General features: G+C 58.1%; 1 protein-coding gene across 4 annotated transcripts in view; it reads right to left on the minus strand.

Moving 5' to 3' along the window:
- TRPV4 (transient receptor potential cation channel subfamily V member 4) overlaps positions 1 to 20,318 on the minus strand; it is a 37,812-nt gene that overhangs the window by 15,980 nt on the left and 1,514 nt on the right. For 2 of the 4 annotated variants that reach the window (XR_013765755.1, XM_079151313.1), the window contains 2 exons: positions 8,223 to 8,627; positions 2,271 to 2,443 (listed from right to left, as the gene is read on the minus strand). Coding sequence is in view for 3 of the 4 variants with exons in the window: in XM_079151313.1 (XP_079007439.1) it covers positions 2,271 to 2,443; positions 8,223 to 8,608 (559 nt within the window). In the remaining variant the exon portion in view is untranslated. Of the gene's footprint in view, positions 1 to 2,270; positions 2,444 to 8,222; positions 8,628 to 16,618; positions 17,721 to 20,318 lie in introns of those variants that run through there. The other 2 variants (XM_079151314.1, XM_079151315.1) reach the window with 2 other exon arrangements.

Consider the following 20,318-nt stretch of genomic DNA (forward strand, 5'->3'; position numbering starts at 1 on the left):
TTGGTCCACGCCAGTCTCCCCTTGTAGTCTGGGAGTAATTTGAAGGCAAGGTCCCTTCTGCTTCCCTCAGCTCATCACTGTTGGACCCAGTCTAGCACAGTGTCCGATACTTAGTAGGTAGGTCGGTACCCAATGATCATCGACTGAGTTAATAAGTACCCAATGAAGGCGTGAGCTAATTGCACCAGGTAATTCCAAACCATAGGTGGAACTGGACCCTGGATTTGGGCTTCCACACCCACAGGCACAGGCTAGAGTGGGGCAGGGGACCGGCCAGCCTGGGAGTCCGAGGATGAGATGCAGGAGCAGTGATTTCCCAGAGGAGCAGGACACACAGTTCCAGGGTTTGACCACCAGAGGGCGAAGTGGTGCTGCGCTGGCGGCGGGGCTGCTGCTGCAGGAGCCAGGGGCCCCACGCTGAGAATTGCCAAACTGGAGCTTGTGAAACTCGGGCAGGGTGGGAGTGGGGCTGGTGGGGGCTTCCCTTGAAAATTAGATGAGCTCATCAGCCTCTAGCCAGAAAAACATGCAGGGCCAGAGCCGGGTTCTGTGGGGCCGGAGGTTTAGACAATTCGGGGTCCTATTTACTAAAATGAACACACAATTACAAATACAAAAGTAGGCCCAGGACCTGAGATGGCGCCTTAGCGGGCAAAAGGCTCTGCAGCCTCAATTGCATCGTGAGCCCCACGTTGACCTCCCCTCCCCCAACCTCGGCAACTTCAGGTCCCTGTCCCTCAAGCCCAGCAGAGTCCCCCACCCACACTTATGCACAGACACACACCTATCTGGGGTCCCCAGACTAGCCAAGAGCTGCCACTCAGCCCTGAAGACAAGGGAGCCAGAAGCGCGCACAAGCCCAGCCCGGGGCCACTGTCATCTGGAGCATCCGTTCCACAGGATCCTCTACCCTGCCGTCCGCCCCACCCCACCCCCATTTTGCCTGACAAATGCAGTAGACTGGGGGGCTGGGGGCGTTCACCTCCAAGGAGACTGCTCACCCTGCCCCCGGGATAGTCTGAGGGCCGGGAAGGACCCTCAACCTCCCAAGACTCCAAGCTTGGGCCCCCAGTCAAGGGCACCTTGGCTAGCCAGGCACCAAGAGTGACTATCTTTTTTATAAATCCAGAAATTCTCTACTGATGGACACAAAGACACCGCATTGTGTTGGTTCCATGTTAAGAGTTGAATTGATAAATGTCTATGTGGAAAGTGAACCATGGATTCCAAAGCCATTTGGGGGGTGTTTGGTTTTGGTTTGGTTGCGTTGTGCTGCTGGTGGGGGGGAGTACAGGGCCTTGCATGTCCTAGGCAAGCACTCTGCCCCTGAGCCTGTACAAACCTCAGTACTTTTTAAAATCCAATTTTCAGACAAGGTCTTGCTAAGTTGCTGAGGCTGGCCTCCAATTTGCAATCCTCCTGCCTCAGCCTCTTGAGTAGTTGGGATCACAGGCGTGTGCCACCATGCCCGGGGGTCACCCTGTTTTGCCACTTCATTTGCGTAAGTCTTAAAATATGGCCTCTCTTGACTTTCTGGAAGCTTTCTTAGACCTAAGCCACAGACCAATCGTGGTCCTTTCTGAGACAGGCCCTTCTTTATGGCAAGTGCCACCATTTTGACATTTTATACTGATTCATGGGATCATTTGGCCAGTTAACTATGGCTCACCTGGCAGCCAGCATATGGGGGCTGCTGACCGGTGGAAGCTAAGGCCTGGGGCCATGGAGGGAGCTGGTGTCCTGGACAGGGTTGGAGGCTGAACTCTCAGGGAGGCCAAAAGAGCAGGCAATGGGGAGGGGGCTTCGGCCGAGGGAGGGGAGCCTGGAACAGGGATGCTCCTGGGCAGAGGCACAGGCCGCCTGTTCGCCCCACGGACCCTCAGAGACCCCCTAGAGGGAGCAGGGCCTCCAGGAGGCCAGCTGTCTTGTGCTCAGCACTTCATAGGATGATCTCTCCTAGAGGCCAGGACTATGCTACCATTTTACAGATGGAGAAACCGAGGCTTGAGATGCCACGCACCCCGGAGGGACTGGCTGTGATATTTAACCCGTGTGGGCAGCCTCCTCTACGCTCACCTCTTCCAAAGAAAGAACGGAATGAGTGCACCAGTGGAGGTGGCCAAGGCCCAGAGAGGTTGGGGAACACGGCGGAGGACACACAGTCTTCCGTCCAGTCTCTTCGGGAGAGCACTGCCTCGGCGGGGAGAGGGGACGCCACTGCCAGCCTCCCTCCGCCCCTGCCAGGCCCCGCTGCCGCCCCGGGAGCTCACCCCGGAATTCCTCGTCAGTCAGGCGCTTCTTGTGGGTCAGCAAGAAGGGGAGCAGCCCGTCCAGGTCAGCGGTGGAGCCCCGGGACACGATGTCAAAGAGAATGGGCCGGTTGAAGACTTTAAGGATGGGGGGCGGCTGGGGCGCAGGAGCTTTGGGGCTCTGTGGCTGCTTCCTGAAGGGGATGCAGAGGTGACAAAAAGCTCTCCCCTTGCCTGCCCACTGCCCTGACCCAGGAGGCCAGGGACGGGGTGACAGGAGCCCAAATCCTTGGGAGGGACCACACGGAAGGGAAGAGCTGGAAACACCAAGCTTGTTTATCCAGCAAACTACAGCCAGACCTACTGTGTGTTGGGGGACAGACAAGCTGAAATAAACACACAAGTCTACCCACCCACTATCCACCCATCCCTCCATGCACCACCCACCCATCAACCATTCATTCACCCATTCGCCTGCGTATCTGTCAACATGGCCACCGATCCATCCATCCACCCATCCACTCACGCCCCCATCCATCCATCCATCCATCCACATACCCATCCACCTATCCACCAATCCATCCATCCACCCATCTATCCGTCCAGCTATTCATCCACCCACCCACCCATCCATCCATCCATCCATCCATCCATCCACATACCCATCCACCCATCCACCTATCCACCAATCCACCCACCCATCCATCCACCCATCCATCAGTCTACCCACCCATCCATCCACTCACCCACCCACATCCAACCGCACACCAACCCATCCATCCGAACATCTGTCACATACTGAATACTCACTAAGGCAGACAGACTGAAAGACAGAGAGAAAACACAGGAAAAGCAAACTGAAAGATAAAGCATGCATTATCTCCTTCATTCTTTCCAACTCTCACTCATTCATTCAACAAACATTTGAGACAAATGAGGCCAGGCCAGTAGGTACTTAGCCCAGGGCCCACCACCCAGGAAACACTCAATAAATGTTAGCTGAGGTGACCTTTCTTACGAGAGCTTCCTGTGCCTGCAGCTTGTGTGTGTGTGGCAGAGAAGCTGAGCCACAGAGGCAGGTCAACAAAGGACACAGCCCAGAGGTGGCTAGCAGAGAAGGGGACAGAGAGAAAGTAAGGGGAAAAAACAGATGCTAAGCCAGGTGTGGTGGTGCATGCCTGTAAACCCACAGACTCGGAGGCTGAGGCAGGAGGATTGCAAGTTGGAGGCCAGCCTCAGCAACTTAAGGAGGCCCTAAGCAACTTAACAACACCCCTGTCTCAAAATAAAAAGTAGAAAGGGCTGAGGATGTGAGTCCAGGGTTAAACGCCCCTGGGCTCAATTTCTGGTACCAAAAAAAAAAAAAGATGCTAAGAGGAGGGCTTGGGGACATTCAGTCATTCAACAAACGGCAATTGGGCACCTGTCGTTTGCTGGGTTCCGGGGGGAAAAGGGCTAGCCTGGGGCGCCTGAGGAGGAACCTCAGGGCCCTGCGCGTACAGGGTGCAATTGGAATTTAAGTGACAGTGAAGAGAAGGAGAAAGATGGAGGCAGAGTGTGGGAGGGAGAAAGGAGCGAGGAGGGGGCCAGGCCAACCCACAGAGCTGAGGCAGGCGGAGGGCGGGGAGCGCCCAGGCAGCTCTGGGAAGGGCTCCTGGCATCGGCGGCCTCTGACGCAGGCACCCAGGGGGCTCCATCCCATCTGTCTCTGAACTTGGACCTCCATCCCCAGAACAAAAAGAATGCTGCCCCCACCAGACCCCCCAGGGTGGCCTTTGGGGGCTCAGCTGCTCAGACACCCTGTTCCGCCAGCACCTCCTAATGTCTCCAGCTCTGCCCGCCAGGTGGGAGAGGGTGGGAGGCCGGAACGGGGTCCGAGGGAGAGACAGCAGCTCCAACAGGATCTCAGGGGAGGGGCGCGGGGACACTGCTGCCCTGGGCCTCAGTGTCCCCTGTGAGCAGCGGTCCTGCCGATTGTCCTATAGGTTGACTGGGGGGCTCTGACCCTTGGACCTCGGCGCCACCTCCGACCTGACTGTGCCCCCTGTCCCGTGCTCACCGCCCATCTCTCCCTCTAAACTCAAGATGCCATTCTGCGCAGCGGCTCACCTCAGGGGCCCCAGGCCCAACCGCGCAGCCTAGCACACAGTAGGTGCTCAAGAAATATCACTGAGTGAATCCACGACTCGGTGAATAAAGACGGGGTTAGACTCAACCGAGCAAGGACTGGGAAGGGGAACGGCCCCTCCATGAGCCGAAGAGGCTTGTGGTCACGGTGGCTGGACGCCTCCAGACTCCAGCACCGCGCTCCATGACACACACGAGGGCAACAAGAAGGGCTCGCAGGGAGCCTCCATGGGTTACTCCCTCCTCCTAGGTTACTCCCTCCTTCATAGGCTACTCCCTCCTCCACAAGCTATCCCCTCCTCCACAGGCTACCCCTCCTCCTAGGTTACTCCCTCTTCCTAGACTACTCCCTCCTCCATAGGCTACTCCCTCCTCCTAGGTTAATCCCTCCTTCATGGGCTACTCCCTCCTCCACAGGCTACCCCTCCTCCATAGGCTACTCCCTCCTGCTAGGCTACTCCCTCCTCCTAGGTTACTCCCTCCTTCATAGGTTAATCCCTCCTCCCAGGCTACTCCCTCCTCTTAAGCTACTCCCTCCTCCATAGGCTACTCCCTCCTCCATAGGCTACTCCCTCCTCCAGATTGCCAGAAGCTTAGGAAGTCTCAGAATCCCCACAGGCTACTCCCTCCTCCAAGGCTACTCCCTCCTCCTAGGCTACTCCCTCCTCCAAGGCTATTTCCTCCTCCTAGGCTACTCTCTTCTCCATAGGCTACTCCCTCGTCCAGACAGCCAGAAGCTTGGGAAGTCCCAGAACCCCCAAGAGGTCCAGGAAGGAGAGTGGAACCTCACAAGGCAAAGGTCTGCAGGTGAGAGACACCTGGGCTTGCAGCCGCCACACAATCCAACACAGAGGCCAGACCAGTGCCCCTGAGTCTGAGCTCCAGGGCTCAGCTCAGCAGAGCTCACGAGGGGAGGACGGGGTGTGGATAAGCAGTCTGGGGGTGCAGAGGCTCTGTCCCAGCTAGGTCTGGCAGAGAATTCAGAGGAGCCAGGCACTCTGCCCACCGGGGCCTCTCTTCATTGTCCTGCTGTGCTTTCAGCTGGCCTCCTTCACTGAAGAGAAAGAGGCTTCCAACGCTTTTTTGTCGTGGGGTGGGGAGACACTGGGGACTGAGCCCAGAAGGTGCTTTACCACTGAGTTGAATCCCCAGTCCTTTTGATTTTTTATTTTGAGACAGAGCCTTGCTAGGCTGCTGAGGCTGGCTTGAACTTGCCATCCTCACGCCTCAGCCTCCGGGTCGCTGGGATTACAAGCCTGAACCATCACGCCCAATGAAGCTTCCAACTCTTGAGGAGCCCCGGAAAGCCAGTGGGTGGTCAGGAATAAAGGTGACGGAGCAGGGGCACAGCTGGGGTTTGTGCCAGGAGCAGAAAGGGAGTGGACAGGTGGATGGATGAGCAGATGGATGGGTGGCTGAACGAACAACTGAAAGAATCAGTGACCAAGCAAATGAAGAAACAGACAGCTGGGGAATGAATCAGCGTTTAGAAGAAAAAGAGAAAGGGGAAAGAGGGCAGGGAGGAAGGAGAGGGGAGGCGGGCTCCAAGTGCTAGAAGTGCAATGAACGAGTGGTTTCTGAATGGACCGATAGCTGAATGGCTGGGGAACAGAAGCAGCGGCTGGAGGCCTTGGGGCTAGAGCACTCCTGGCAGGCAAGGAGCCCTGGGCTTGAGCCCTAGCACCGAAAAAGAAAAAGAAGGGAAGGAAGGAAGGAAGGAAGGAAGGAAGGAAGGAAGGAAGGAAGGAAGGGATGGAGGGAGGGAGGGAATATAAAGCAGTGGGTAGATTGGAAGATGTATAGACATTTGGATAAGTAAATGGTAGATGAATGGAAGGCTGGTTGTATGGGCAGATAGCTAGACAGATAACAGATGGATTGATGAGTAGATAGATATTTAAGTGGATGATGGGTGGATGGGAAAAAATCATAGACAAGAGGAAAGGTGGGTGTCAGCATGGATGGATGGATGAATGGGTAGATGGATGGGTGGATAGATGAATGGATAGATGGATAAGTGGGTGGATGGATGGATGGATGGATGGATGGATGGATGGATGGATGGATGGGTGGATGGATGGATGGATGGATGGGTGGGTGGATGGATGAATGGATGGATAGGTGGGTGGGTGGATGGACAGGTGGGTGGGTGGTGGGATGGATGGGCGAGTGGATGGAATGAATGGATGAGGGGGTGGGTGGGTGGATGGAGGATGGATGGATGGGTAGGTGGGTGAGTGCATGGATGGGTGGGTAGATGGATGGATAGATGGACAGATGGATGGATGGGTGGGTGGGTGGAGGATGGATAGATGGATAGATGGATGGATGGGTGGGTGGGTGGGTGGATGGATGGATGGATGAATGGATGGATGGGTGGGTTGGGTGGGTGGGTGGATGGAGGATGGATGGATGGGTAGGTGGGTGAGTGCATGGATGGGTGGGTAGATGGATGGATAGATGGATGATGGATGGATGGATGGGTGGGTGGATGGATGGGTGGGTGGGTGGATGGATGGATGGATGGATGAAAGGGTAGATGGATGGATAGATGGATGAATGGATGGATGGGTGGGTGGGTGAATGGATGGATGGATGAATGGATGGGTAGGTGGGTGGGTGGATGGACGGGTGGGTGGGTGGATGGATGGGTGGATGGATGAATGGATGAGTGGGTGGGTGGGTGGATGGAGGATGGATGGATGGGTAGGTGGGTGAGTGCATGGATGGATGGATAGATGGATAGATGGATGGATGGATGGGTGGATGGATGGATGGATGGATGGGTGGGTGGATGGATGAATGGATGGATAGGTGGGTGGGTGGATGGACAGGTGGGTGGGTGGGTGGATGGATGGGCGAGTGGATGAATGAATGGATGAGGGGGTGGGTGGGTGGATGGAGGATGGATGGATGGGTAGGTGGGTGAGTGCATGGATGGGTGGGTAGATGGATGGATAGATGAACAGATGGATGGATGGGTGGGTGGGTGGATGGATGGATAGATGGATAGATGGATGGGTGGGTGGGTGGGTGGATGGATGGATGGATGGAAGGGTAGATGGATGGATAGATGGATGAATGGATGGATGGGTGGGTGGATGGATAGGTGGGGTGGATGGAGGATGGATGGATGAATGGATGGATGGGTGTGTGGGTGGATGGATGAATGGATGAGTGGATGGGTGCATGGGTAGATGGATGGATGGATGGGTGGGTGGGTAGATGGATGAATGAATGGATGGGTGGGTGGATGGATGGGTGGGTGGATGGAGGATGGATGGATGAATGGATGGATGGGTGGATGGATGGGTGCGTGGGTGGATGGATGGATGGATGGGTGGGTAGATGGATGAGTGGATGGATGGGTGGATGGATGGGTGCGTGGGTGGATGGATGGATGGATGGGTGGGTAGATGGATGAATGGATGGATGGGTGGATGGATGGGTGCGTGGGTGGATGGATGGATGGATGGGTGGGTAGATGGATGAATGGATGGATGGATGGATGGATGGATGGACGGATGGGTGGATGGATGGGTGAGTGGATGAATGAATGGATACATAAGTGGTTGATAATGAACAAATGGAAGTTTGGTTGTGTGGGTGGTTGGACAGGCAAGTGGAGAGATGGGTAGGTGGGTGAATCGGTGAATAAAAACTCTGAGGGATGAATGAAGAGTTAGCTGGGTAGAGGTGTAGAAAGGAGTAGGTGGATGATGGAGGACAGGTGAGGGAGTGAACTGGTGGAAGATGTGTGGACCCAGGCGTGGCTGGAAAATGGACCTATGGATGGGTGTTTCAGGACAGAGGAGGAGACACAGACCGGCAGCCGGCAGTACTCACTCTAAGACCTTCCTCCTCCACCGCTTATTGTCACTGGGGTGGTGACGATAGGTGCCGTAGTCAAAGAGGGAGTCCATGGGTGCTTTCTTGGGCCCGGGCACCACCGAGGACTCGTACAGAGTGGACTCCAGCAGGTCAATGGGGTTGGGCACCCCCTTGCGGAAAGCACCCTGGAACTTCATGCGTAGGTTGGGTCGCCCATCACCAGGGCCCGCCGAACGACCGGCATCGGCAGGTGAGGGTGAAGGTGAGCCGTCCTCGCCCTCAAACAGATTGGCCAGCGAGGACAGTGGGAAGGCCTCCCCGCCAGAGGCGCCACTCTCCTCCCCGAGGGGGTCGGCCGCCTCTGCGGGCCCTGCGTGGGGGCCGCCGCTGGGATCTGCCATGCTGGCACCGCTCAGCCTGCTGGGGAGAGAAAGAGGAGTCAGCAGCGCCCGGCCGGCGGCAGGGGCTCCAGGAAGCCCCCTCCCCCGTGGGCAAACAGCACTGCGGCCAGCGCTTCAAAGCCACCCTTGTAATGACAGGGGCTGGGGTGGCCACTCCCAGATGTGGTTGGCCGCCAGCCCCAGGCGGGATATGCAACAGGGGCCTCTTTCAGGAACCTGGAGACACGGGTCTGCCTGGGGCCCAGCGACCCTGGGCACGGGCGGGAGGAGAAAGGGCCTTGGAGTCACACGGGGTTGCCAAACCTGGAGCCTAGCGCCTCCTCTTGACCCAAGAAGCCAGCATCAGAGCCCCAAGAGCAGGCTCCACAGCCAGCCTCCACCTTAGCCAGCGCATGGCATGAGGCAGTCAGCGTTCCTCAGCCTCAGTCTCCTCATCTGTACAATGGGGGCATCGAAGCCCCAGGGGAGAATGAGCTGAGAGGATGCCAGCCAGTGCCCAACACAGCCACCCGGCAGGCACACAGAAAATCCACTGCTGCGTGGCCAGTGGTCCTCGGTTTCCTCCTCTGGCATCAAGGTTGTGATCCCAAGTCTCCAGAAGCGGAAAACGAGGCTCCCAGATTCTGGTCGACTTCTCCAGCACTGGGCTCCCTCCGGGGCTGAGCCAGCCGTCCCTCTGCTGGTTGACTCTGGCCACAGTGCTCCCAGCTCAAGACCCCCTCCCCTGCCGGCCTCCCTGGCCCTCCACCTCCCGGGTTTATTCCGGAGAGTTCGGTCCCAGGCGGGGAGCACCCAGAGAGGAAGGGGTCCTTCAGGCCCCCCCGGCCCCACCCCATCCCGCCAGGAAAGAACAGGTGCCACTGGGTCCCATTTCCCACTAAGGAGTCCAAGGCTGCCAGAAGGGACAGTCACTCAGCTGGTGGGGAGAGAAAGTCTCTCAGGCTCCTGGCCCAGGGGCTCAGCCAGGAGCAGGGCAGGGGAGGGGAGGGCCCTCTGCGGCCAGGTGCTGGCCAGGCAGCTGGGCACGGAGGGCGAGTTTCCTGGAACTCTCTCCATCCCACCTGGGAGGCAGGGACCTGTCTGAAGAGAGGTCCCTTGTGTGTCCCAACCCCCACCCCCATGGCATGTGTGGAGGGACAAACAGATTCCCACCTTATTTGTTTTGTGGCTTCCTGGAGGAAAACCGTGGACTAAAGAGGTAGAGACACCACAGCAGGACATGGGGGTGGGGGCTGGCTCCCCGCTGGGTGTGGACAGGGAGGGAGAGCCTGGACTTTGGAGTCATTTGGGTCTGGGTTCTAAGCCCGGCTCTGATCTTTACATGAAGTATGGCCTCGGGCAGGTTGCTCAAGCTACAGAGCCTCAGTTTCCTCTCTGTAGAATGGGTACAACCGTAGCAGCTTCTGCGTAGGGCAGGCAGTAGCTAGCGAGCCTTCATTTTCCCACCTGTAAAACGGGGGTAACCACACCCCTCCTGGGGTCCTCAGGCATGAGAGGCACCCACTCAGGGCCAGCACCTCGTAGGACCTCTGAGACCTTAGGTCCCATCCACCTGCCAGGCAGGGGAGCGAGGCCCAGACCCGCCCCTTGAGGCTGCTGCCTGACTTTGGCCTTTGCTCTCCAGGGCTGGGGGGGCACATGGAGGCAGGGTGGGGCTTGCTGTGGGGGTCCAGGCGTCGAGGGACAGGCTGACTCCCCCAGGCGCACCCCTCCCCACCCCATAGGGGCCCCAGGTGGGGGAGGGGGGGGCCGTCAACACCTCCCTCCTCGCTGTGCCCTGTACCATGGCACCTCCCGGTCAGGGCACGGTCACTTTGGGCAGGTCACACGGTGACTACGACTGGCATTCCAGTTATGATGAAATAACAGTCACAAAATGATTTGCCCTCACCATGGTGCCTGGGGCCTTCTTACTGGGCGGGCACCCGACTAGAGGCCTCATGCCTGTGTTGGCACCCAATCCTCCTGCAGCACTAGACCTGCCACAATGGTGAAATGCGGGGACGTGTTTGCTCGTCTCGACTGTTTCTGTGGAGAGAGCTACTGGCGTCTAGTGGATCCAGGCCAGGGATGTCACAAAATGTCTTACACGGGACAGCCCTGAACCACAGAAAGACACAGACCAAAATGTCAACAGGGCTAAGGTTTTAAAACCCTTCCCCCTGGATTTAGGACTGCTGTAATTTCCATTTTATAGATGAGGAAACTGGTTCAGAGAGGTTAAGTGACTTGACTGAGGCCACACAGCACATTAGAAACAGAGCGAGATTCAAATCCAGACAGCTGGTTGCTGAGTGTAGGATGCCCTGATCCCTCGGTTTACGGCACAAGGCCTGGGTGCTGGTCACCACATGACGCCCCTACAGGAACCCATTGGAGCGCTGAGGTAATCCTTTGAAGTTAAGGATTATAAATGCCAGCCTATTCTCATCTCCGAGCCTCAGTGTTTCTACCTTTGAAATGGAGGTTGCAACAACAGCTCCCATCTTGCAGGGCTTTGTGGGATGTGGCAGGGGCCCAGTGTCCTGTGGGCACCAGAGACCCTTAACGAATGTTGCTTCTTGTCACATCTACTCATGGGCAGTGAGGACAGGGTCCTGCTTCCCCGAGGGGTGCAGGACTATACAGACTGGCATTTTCCAGCCCCTCCCTCCTTGAACCCCCAGCCCAGGAACTGGCTCCACTTTACAGCTGAGGAAACTGAGGCTGGTAGGCCAGCCAGAGGGCAGCAGGACTTGAAAAAGTTCTTCCACCCCCGCGGCCCAGGAGTGTGAGCACACTAGTGTGCTGGTTCTCACACACACACACACGCACACGCACGAGCTCGGCTGGCTCCTTTGCTCTGTGGCAATTTCCTTCCCAAACGTTGCTGCCCTGTCCTCTGTGGCCGGGAAGCGCTCACTCCCTGTTCTAATTTGCCCTGAAGGCTGTCATTACACATTCCAGCCCGGAGCCAGCCGGGGGAAGGGGCCGGAGGAGAGCGGTCGCCTGGTGTGGCCTCCTCTGTGTCTCACGCATCGTGCGCGTGTGTGTGTGAGCACGTGCCCGTGTGCCCGGCGTGCGCAGGTCCCCCAGGGCCCCCCGAGGGCTCCCCGACGCCTCCCACCGGAGAGCCTCTGCCGCGGTGCAGCACCAGCGGCCACCGGGTGAGCCCTGGGGGCGCCAAGGACGCTCGTGCAAGAGGGGGTACGACCCCACGCGCCACGGCTTGGCGACTGCCATCCTTTGGAGCGGCGTTGTCCATGTTTTCCTGCATGCACCAGATGGGAGGGCACACCCAGATGGCCGCTGGGGACACCACGGGCAGAAAAGGAGGGTCTGAAGCTCGGGGCCAGGGCGGGACGGAAGCCACCCGCTCCTGTTCGGGTATTTGACAACGGTGTATTGAGTGGCGTGCGTGCCAGGCGCGCTCGAGGTCCCGGGACACACCCGTGAACAGGACGGTGGGATCCCCCGGGGCTGGCATTCGGCTGGGGAAGCATTTGGAACTGGGCGGCCGGCCGAGCCCCAGGTCTCCCTGTCTGCTTTCCCAGGACGCAGCCCCAGGCCCCGCATTCCGCTCCTGCGCCCCCGGCCTGGGCGCGGAGGAGCGTGCGTGCCGGCGTCACGCAGGTCCAGGTCGCTCCCAGGCACCGGCCGGGTGAGCCTGAGCGAGCCCCTCGCCTTGCCGAGCTGCCTTGCCTCACCTGCCCCTGGGGACTGAGGGTGGCCGTAGAAGTCCACCAGCAGCAAGGCGGGCGCCTGGCACGGGCGCGCCCCCCAACAACCCGCACTGCAGAGCGCGGGGGGCAGGGTCTCCAGGACGATTCCCGTTCAGGGGCCAGGGCGCCCTCCTCCATCCCCGGCCCCTGCAGCAAGGAGGGGCCTTCCTCAAGGTTACGGGTGCTTTGCCTGAGCTCATGGAAACCCTGGCACGAATCTGCCAAATCCCAACCTCCTGACGACACGACCAAGGAAAGCTGCTTAAGTCCGGGGGCAGGTTTGGGCACGCGGGGCTGCCCCACCGCAGGGAGGGTGGCAGGGAGCTGCTTCCTCTCAGCTCCCTCCCTCTGTGATCGATTAGGCCGGCCCAACAGGCAACCATTGGGCACCACCTGTTTGCAAGACACAGGGCACCGGCAGGGGCGGGGACAGGGCAGGTGGACATAAAAGAGGCAGGCACTCTGAGGGCAGCCGAGGAGGGAAGGCGGAGGCTTCTCCCAGCTCGGTCCTTCCCCAGGGCTGCTTCCTCTGCCTGCTGGGGCTTCCTTCTCAGGCTGGCTCCCACTCTCTCCCGTCCCATCTTTAATGGGGCACAGGGATGGGGGGATACTGGGGGTGGACCCCTGCTAGGCCAGCGCTCCACCACTGAGCCAAGTCCCCAGTCCTTCCATAATTACACTTTTTTTCTCTTTTTCTGGTAACAGTGATTGAACCCGGGGTGCTTAACCACTGAGCCACATCCCCAGCCTTTTTTGAATATATATTAGAGACAGGGTCTTGCTAAGTTGCTGAGGCTGGCCTCCAACTTATGATCCTCCTGCCTCAGCCTCCAGAGTCACTGGGATTCAACTTTTAAACTCAGCCTTCTTCCTTCCTCCCTCTAGTTTGAGGTCCAGGATGGAGGCACTGCTTCATGTTCCCTGTGCCCCGGGGCATTCAGCATCAAGAGGAGTCAGGTTGGGGCAGGGGTGAATGTCCGTTTTCTTGGCAGCACTAATCCTGATGGGATGGGGAGGCTGCGAGGAGCGGGGGGCCTAGGAACTGGGGTGTGACCTGGAACAGGAAAGAAGGGCAGAGAAGGGCCGCAAGGACCAGGCTGGAGGTACAGAGAGAAGAGAGGCAGGGAGGCAGGAGAGATGGGTGGGTGGGGTCGGGTCCCCTAGAGGAAGGAGCTTGGTCTTGGAGGGGGTGATGCAGGTGGGAAAGGAGCTGCTGGAGGGTGGGACCCCCGTGTTTGCTGGAGGCAGAGGAACACCAGAGGTGCCCCGGGACCTTGCAGAGGAGGCAGCGGGCTCAGAGGGGCAGAGCCCTTTGTCCAAGGCGGGCAGCCGGTCTGGAGCTGTGTGGCCCCAGGCCTGTGTCTGGACCTGGGGGCGGGGCTGGAGGAAGACTGCCAGATCTCCAGCCCCCTGCCTCTAAGGCAGCCACCTGCTTAAGTGAGTGTGTCACCCAGCCCGTTCCCTGGCACAGAGCACACTCAGCATGGTCAGCGGCCATACGCTGCTGCTCAGGGGACAGCCAACGAGCAGGACAGAGACCCAGGCAGATCTGGCTGCCAGGGAAGCAGAGCAGCTGGACCCAGAGCCCGGGAGGTGAACCTGGCAGCCACCACTGGGCTGGGAGCCGGGCCCCTTGGCCTGGCGAGACCCGGTGGCTGCCAGGCCCCTGGCGGACAGCAGCAGGGACGCCACGCCATGCCCGCACCTTCCCCGGTCCGTGTTTACCTAGCGGCTCTCAGCCCAGCCCGCTTCCTGCCTGAACACTGGCCGCCTGTCCCGGCCACACAGAGCCTCAGTGTCCTGTGGGGTCGCCCCCACCCACGAGGGTGTCCCCCTCGGTCTCACACCACCCAGGCGGGGCAGGTCTTGGTGAGTCAGGACCCGGCCCCACGGAGGGCAAGGCCAGTGTGGCCACGACGTCACGTCACTTGGCAGGCCCCGGGGGGACTGAAGTTGCACTCAAACACCCCTCCAATCTCCCGCTGGGGTCCCCATGTTCCCAGGGGCCCCCAGCCCTGGAGTGGAAGCCTTTAGGAAGCAATGTGGCTTAAAGGTTAAGAGCACTCGCCGTGCAGACATAAAAAGCCCGGCTGGCAGGGTTCCAGTCACACGACATGCCCAGAACAGGCGAATCCACGGGCAGAAAGCAGGCTCCTTGCTGCCAGGGGCCGGGACAGGGTGCCGTGTGCTGCTGGGTACAGGGCTCCTTTCTGGGTGACGAAATATTCTGGAGTTAGTGGCCATGTCCGTTCACCTCTGCATGTACTGAGGAACCCCTGACGGGACACTTGGAAAGGCCAAGTTGTATGATATGTGAATTGCAAGTGACCCTTCCGGCCAGGTGCAGTAGTGCACACCTGTAATCCCAGTGGCTTGGAGGCTGAGGCAGGAGGCTCACGAGTTCGAGGGCCAGTCTCAGGAACTTAGTGAGGTCCTAAGCAACTCAGGGAGACCCTGTCTCTAAATAAAATATAAAATAGGGCTGGGGAGGTGGCTCAGTGGCTAAGCACTCCTGGGTTTATCCCTGGGACTCAAACAAACCCAAATGATACTTTCAGGCTCAGTGACCTTGGGCAAGTCACTTCCCACTTTAAGCCTCAGTTTCCTTCTACGTCACAGGATGCTCAAAGATAACCCATGTGAAGGTTTAGCACAGGGTTGGGCCTGAGGATAGGAAGCCCCTACCCCAGGAGGCTCAGAGTCCTTCTTCCCTTGTCCTCCCAGCAGAGGCTGGACCCAGAAGCAGCCCTGCCTGGAATGAGATATTCCTCAGCCTCAGCCTCAACGAAGTCTGCGGCCTCCCTCTCCTGGCCCAACCCCTCTCCTGGAGGATTAACCCAGCCCCCCAAATTTTTTTATAGCCCTGGGGATTGAACCCAGGGGCACTTAACTACTGATCCACATCCCCAGCCCTTTGTTTTTTTTTTTTTTTTAGCGACAGGGTCTCACTGGGTTTGCGGAGGCTGCTTTGCTCTTGAGATCCTCCTGCCTCTGCCTCCCTAGTAACTGGAATGACAGACGTATGCCACCACACCTGCCCCAAGAGATGATTTTGTAGACTTAAAACCTCACCCTATCTATATTCTGCTCCCCACCTGCCTCTGGTTGGCTGTGTGGGCAAGCCACTTCTCTCTCTGGGCCTCAGTTTCCTCACCTGTAAAATGGGGGTGATAATTACCACCATCCAGAAGGAGTGGCCCATCTTTGCTCCATAATTATTTGTTATACTGCACATTTAAATTGAAAAACAGACGATCGCTCCTACTCAAAGGTCTGTTGTGACAACTGAACACTGTGATTCAAGAGTCGGCGTGGTGGTCTGGCAAACAGTAGTGCTTCAATAAATGGTGGTGGCCTTGTTATTCTCGTGAACCTTCCTTGGATTTACAGCAGGCAGGTGAGGAAGCCCAGAGGGGTCAGGACAGAGCGAGGGCCAGAACCCAGCCTTTGGGGCTTCCCAGGTCAGGGCCCAAAGGACTCTGCAGAGACCCGCCTCTGGAAGGCAGTTTCCCCACCGTCCCATCGCCAGCTCCCAGCAGCTCTGGAGGCCGTCGGGACACCGACTGCCCATCTCCCAGCTGGAGACCGGGGCCCAGACAGGACAGGACGCCACAGCCACCTGCACACTGCCCTCACCACCCGACTCCCCGTGCAGAACCCCCGAGGTGCAGCTTGGGTCGGGCAGTAGCCAGGGAAGGGAGCCCGAGGCACCGAAAAACCGGTTTGGATCCTCCCTCTGCCCAGCCGGCCTCACCACCAGCCCGTGCCAACGGGAGGCAGGCCGCTGTCTCTGGGGGCACCGCTTGGAACTCTGCCGGAGGCTAGGGCCCGACTGTCAGCAGCACCTACAGCACCTTGGGTAGTAAACGAGCTGGATCCAACACGTCTCCTCTCCCAGAGGCATTAACTGAGCCCAGGAGAAGGAAAGCAGGGGACGGATATTCCTGACACCTCCCTCGGGCACAGCTCAGCAGGCGGGATCGCTACTCCCGTTTCACAGATGAGCAAACCGAGGTTTCAGAGAGACCCAGCTGAGGCTCAGCAGAAGGGGAGGAGCCTACGATTCCAACCACCTGCCTCCAAATCCACTCGCGTTCAACCCTGCAGGGCCTGCAACGCTCCCCAGTGCACGTGTCCCTCGGGACTCACTGCGGCAGCCTGGCATGGCAGTGAGAGAACTGGGGTGCCGCAGAGAGAAAGCTTGGAGTCTGAACCTTGGTTTTTGCCCCGTGGTCACCCTCGTGGGGGCGGTCACCTCACCCCTCTGAGTCCAGCTTCTTCCTCTCTAAAAGGGAGGTCATTGCAGTACCTGCCACTGGGCTACCTGGCACTGCGTGGAGGTGATGTCACTCAGGAAAGCTCCAGGGGGGCACAGACTTCTCTTTTCTAGTCACAGCTGAGTCCCCAGGGCCTAGAAAGAGGACCTGCGGGTAGCAGCGGCTGACGGTGTGTTTGCTCAATGAACAGATCAACAAGTGAGAGGCAGCAAAGACCCGCTTAGTCACTCTCCTGCTAAAGCTGTGCCTCTATCCAGGGAGCTTAGCTGACTTTCTCCTTCCTGTCCCGGAACAGGCAGTTGGCTGAGCACCTACTACATGCACGGTTCTCTGACCTTTGTGATCCAACACCTCTCTTGAAGGTGATAGCTATCATGAGTCCATTTCACAGAGGAGGAAACTGAGGCTCAGCAAGGCCAGGCCACGGGTCCAAGCCCCCCTCATCTCAGGGCTGTAGCCGGTGTCTGAGGGCCAGTTTCTTCTGTGCCCCCGTCTTGCTGGTCTGTTGTCTGTCCCATCACCCCTTCCTCCTTCCTTTCATCCTCCTCTGTGCCAAAGGGGAGATGGGAGGTAAAACCAGGCCGAGAGGTCCCCACCCGAGGGGCAGGCAGCACCTGCTGGTGTCTCCCCAGAGTCCATGGGGCCCACACATCAGACACACAAACACACACACACACACACACACACACGCAGGAGTAGCTGTCCCCAGTGGTCAGCTCTCCTGGTCAACTGGGTGGGACCCAGGCCACCGCACTGTCAGGGAAAAACAGCACCGGAGAGGACTGAGGAGCCCTTTGTCCGGGGCAGGCAAGGTGGGAGGGGCAAGCCGTTACTCACCACCCCAGGAAAAATAAGAGCGCTCCCGTCGGGCCAGGGACGCACCCCGGCCAACCGGCTGAGGCCTTTCCAACACCCTGACCTCATCGAGAGCAGACCCACAAGGCTTCCTATGTGCCTGGCGTGGTCTTGTGGGACCCTCCCTTACCAATGAGAAACATGCTCAGAGAGGTGTAGTGACTTCCTTGGCATCACACAGCCAGCAGTGCCCAGAAGTTGGGTCAGAAAGGAGAAGTTGACGGTCGGGAAGGAACTCGGGTGGGATGGAAGTTAGAGTCATAGTGAGAGTGGTGGCCGATCTCCCTTCCTCATTCCTGCTCTGACCAGATCACAGGATCCAAGTGGCCCAACGGCTAACACATGCCACACAGGGGAACTTGAGGCAGGGGATCCAGGTCAGGACAGGATTGGCATCCAGAACAACGCAGGTGCCCTGGAGCTGGCAGACTCTGCCCTCCAGGAAACTTTGGGTGGAACACGGAGGTCAAGCCACCTCCTGAGGTCACACCGGCAGTGAGTGGCAGAGCCGGAAGGTAAACCAGCGTGGGTCAGACATCCGAGAGGGCAGCAGTCATTGGCTTTTCTGGGACCCCAATGGGACCAGAGTCACTTGGATCTGACTTCCACATTTCTTTTTTGACATGAAGCAGCTGTACTTGGTGACCATTTCCTCCTCTGACAGTTTCCTCCCCGTCAACGGGCCTCAGTTTTCTGCCTGACATCTCCAGTGGAGGTGGGGCTGTGTCCCTGTGATCAGGTGACAGAGGTTGCTTATAAACTGAAGAGTCAGCACTGGGCTGGAGGTTGTCCTGAACCACCAGGGAAGCAGGCGCTCGCCCGTCTCCATGGCACAGGTGAGAAACGGAGGCCAGAGTGCAAAGAACCTGGGCCGCGGGCTCTGGCCCGAAGCTTTGCAGTGTGAAATCCCAGAAAGCAGGCGGTGTTGGTTCCTGGTGTTTGGCCAATGCCCAGGAGTATTCCCGGGCTGTACGGAAACCATCCTCGTCCAAATGCAAGTCTAGCTTTGCCCCTGCTGCTACCTGGCACGGAGGGGATCTCAGCGGATTGCCCGGGAAACACACCCTACTGGAACAGGCTGCAGGACAAGGAGACCAGCCCCGGCCGAGGGAGGAGACCTGTGCTTCAGCCGTGGACGTCCTTGTAAAGTGGGGACTGACAGATGAGGAAACCGAGGCTCAGACAGACCAGCGACTTACCCCGAACTCCCCAGGTTGGAGAGAGAGGGTCTAAGCATAAGCCCAGTGATTCAGTTTCTACCTCTACCCACAATACCAGATATCCCAGAAAAGACCAATGGGGACAGGCCATCTTGGCAGTGAAGGGCATAGACTTTGGACTGGGACAAATGGGATTCGGACCCCAGCTTTGCCCCTTCCCAACCAAGAAACGCCAGGTAACCTACTTAATTGCCTCCTGACTCAGTTCCTCCCTCTGAAAACTGGGTACAATAACAGTTTTGTATCAAAATGTACTAAAAGTGCTTGGCTCGGTGCCCATACTAGAAGAAGTACTATTCATGCTACCATCAAAATTACTGCCAGCACAGACCAGGTTTGGCTAAAGCTAGGCAGATTTGCATCTAGAATTCACGCAGGGACCACAAGGGCCCAGGACCACAGTATCTCAAGAGATCTGAATTAATCTTTAACAGAATTTAATTTTGCTCCAAATCAATGATGCAGCACATTCTGGAGGGCCCTCTGGCATGAAATAAATGTTCCCTGGCTCCCTAGGTCCGGCAACGAAGAAAAGCCGTTCTCTGGATCCCTGTAACTGGAGAGTCAAAGGAGAAACAGAGGCAGGGGCCTGTGGGAGGGAGACAGCCATCCCCCTAGGAACACAAGAAGAAGCTCGAAGATCAGGCCCTTCTAAAGTACTCTTTCAGGGGCTGGGCATGGAGCTGCCCGGCAGAGCACATGCTTAGCATGCGTGAGGCCCTGGGCTCCTTCCCCAGTACCACACACGCCAAAAAGGATTGATTCAGTCATCAATCAATCATGGAATGGATATTTACAGAGCATCTACGCGCACCAGGCACAGTGAGGTCAGGTCCTGTGGCCTCCTACATCTCCTCCCGAATGTCTCTTTCCATTCCACATCCAGGGGCACAGACGATTTCCCCAGCTTGGGGACCACCGGGCCCCTCCAGTCTTTCCCACTCTGCCTCCCAAGGGACCTTCCTAGACCACACAGACACATGGGCAGCCTGGGCTTCCAGGACTTCAGGGTCTGACTTAGCCCCTGTCTACCTGATTCCCTGCCCTGCCTGTGACATCACATGCTCCAGACAAGTGTATCCATGTCTCTGGCCTCTGAATGCCAGGCTTCCCCACTGGGAGACAGGTACACTCCGGTCTTGGCGTCCACCTGAAAGCCCTTTCCTCTAACTCTGCATTCATTCTGCAAGGCACAGCTCAGTCACCACCTCGATCAAAGGCTCCATGACCCCTCCGGGTCTGGCCCGCTAACCTCCAGCATGAGCTTCCGGTCCCACTCATTCAGCAACTTGTATCTACCAAGCACCTACTGCACGCATGCTCCGTGGGGGTGAGCCAGGTGGGGTGGTTGACACTGGAGGCCACAGGTGCACATCCAGGGCTCAGGAGGGATGGCCTGACTTCCATTCGCACTCTGGGCTGGAGCGAGGCTGGGTTCCTGGGGTACCGGAGTGCCCCAGTTGCCCAGCCCAGCTGGCACGCCTCTCAGGGAGCACCAGACGCGGCCCTGAGGACCCTCTGAGGTCTGAGTCTCCTGTGGCCTTCCCGGCGTGTTTCTCGGGAAACTCGGGGCATCCCAGGGGACCTGCCCTGTTTCTCAAGGCAGCGTTCATTTCCTGGTGAACTCCCTTTCCAAATGACGCCCCCTGGGTTCAGG

This window comes from Sciurus vulgaris, assembly GCF_902686455.1.
Source record: "Sciurus vulgaris genome assembly, chromosome: 8".
Classification (NCBI taxonomy): domain Eukaryota; kingdom Metazoa; phylum Chordata; class Mammalia; order Rodentia; family Sciuridae; genus Sciurus; species Sciurus vulgaris.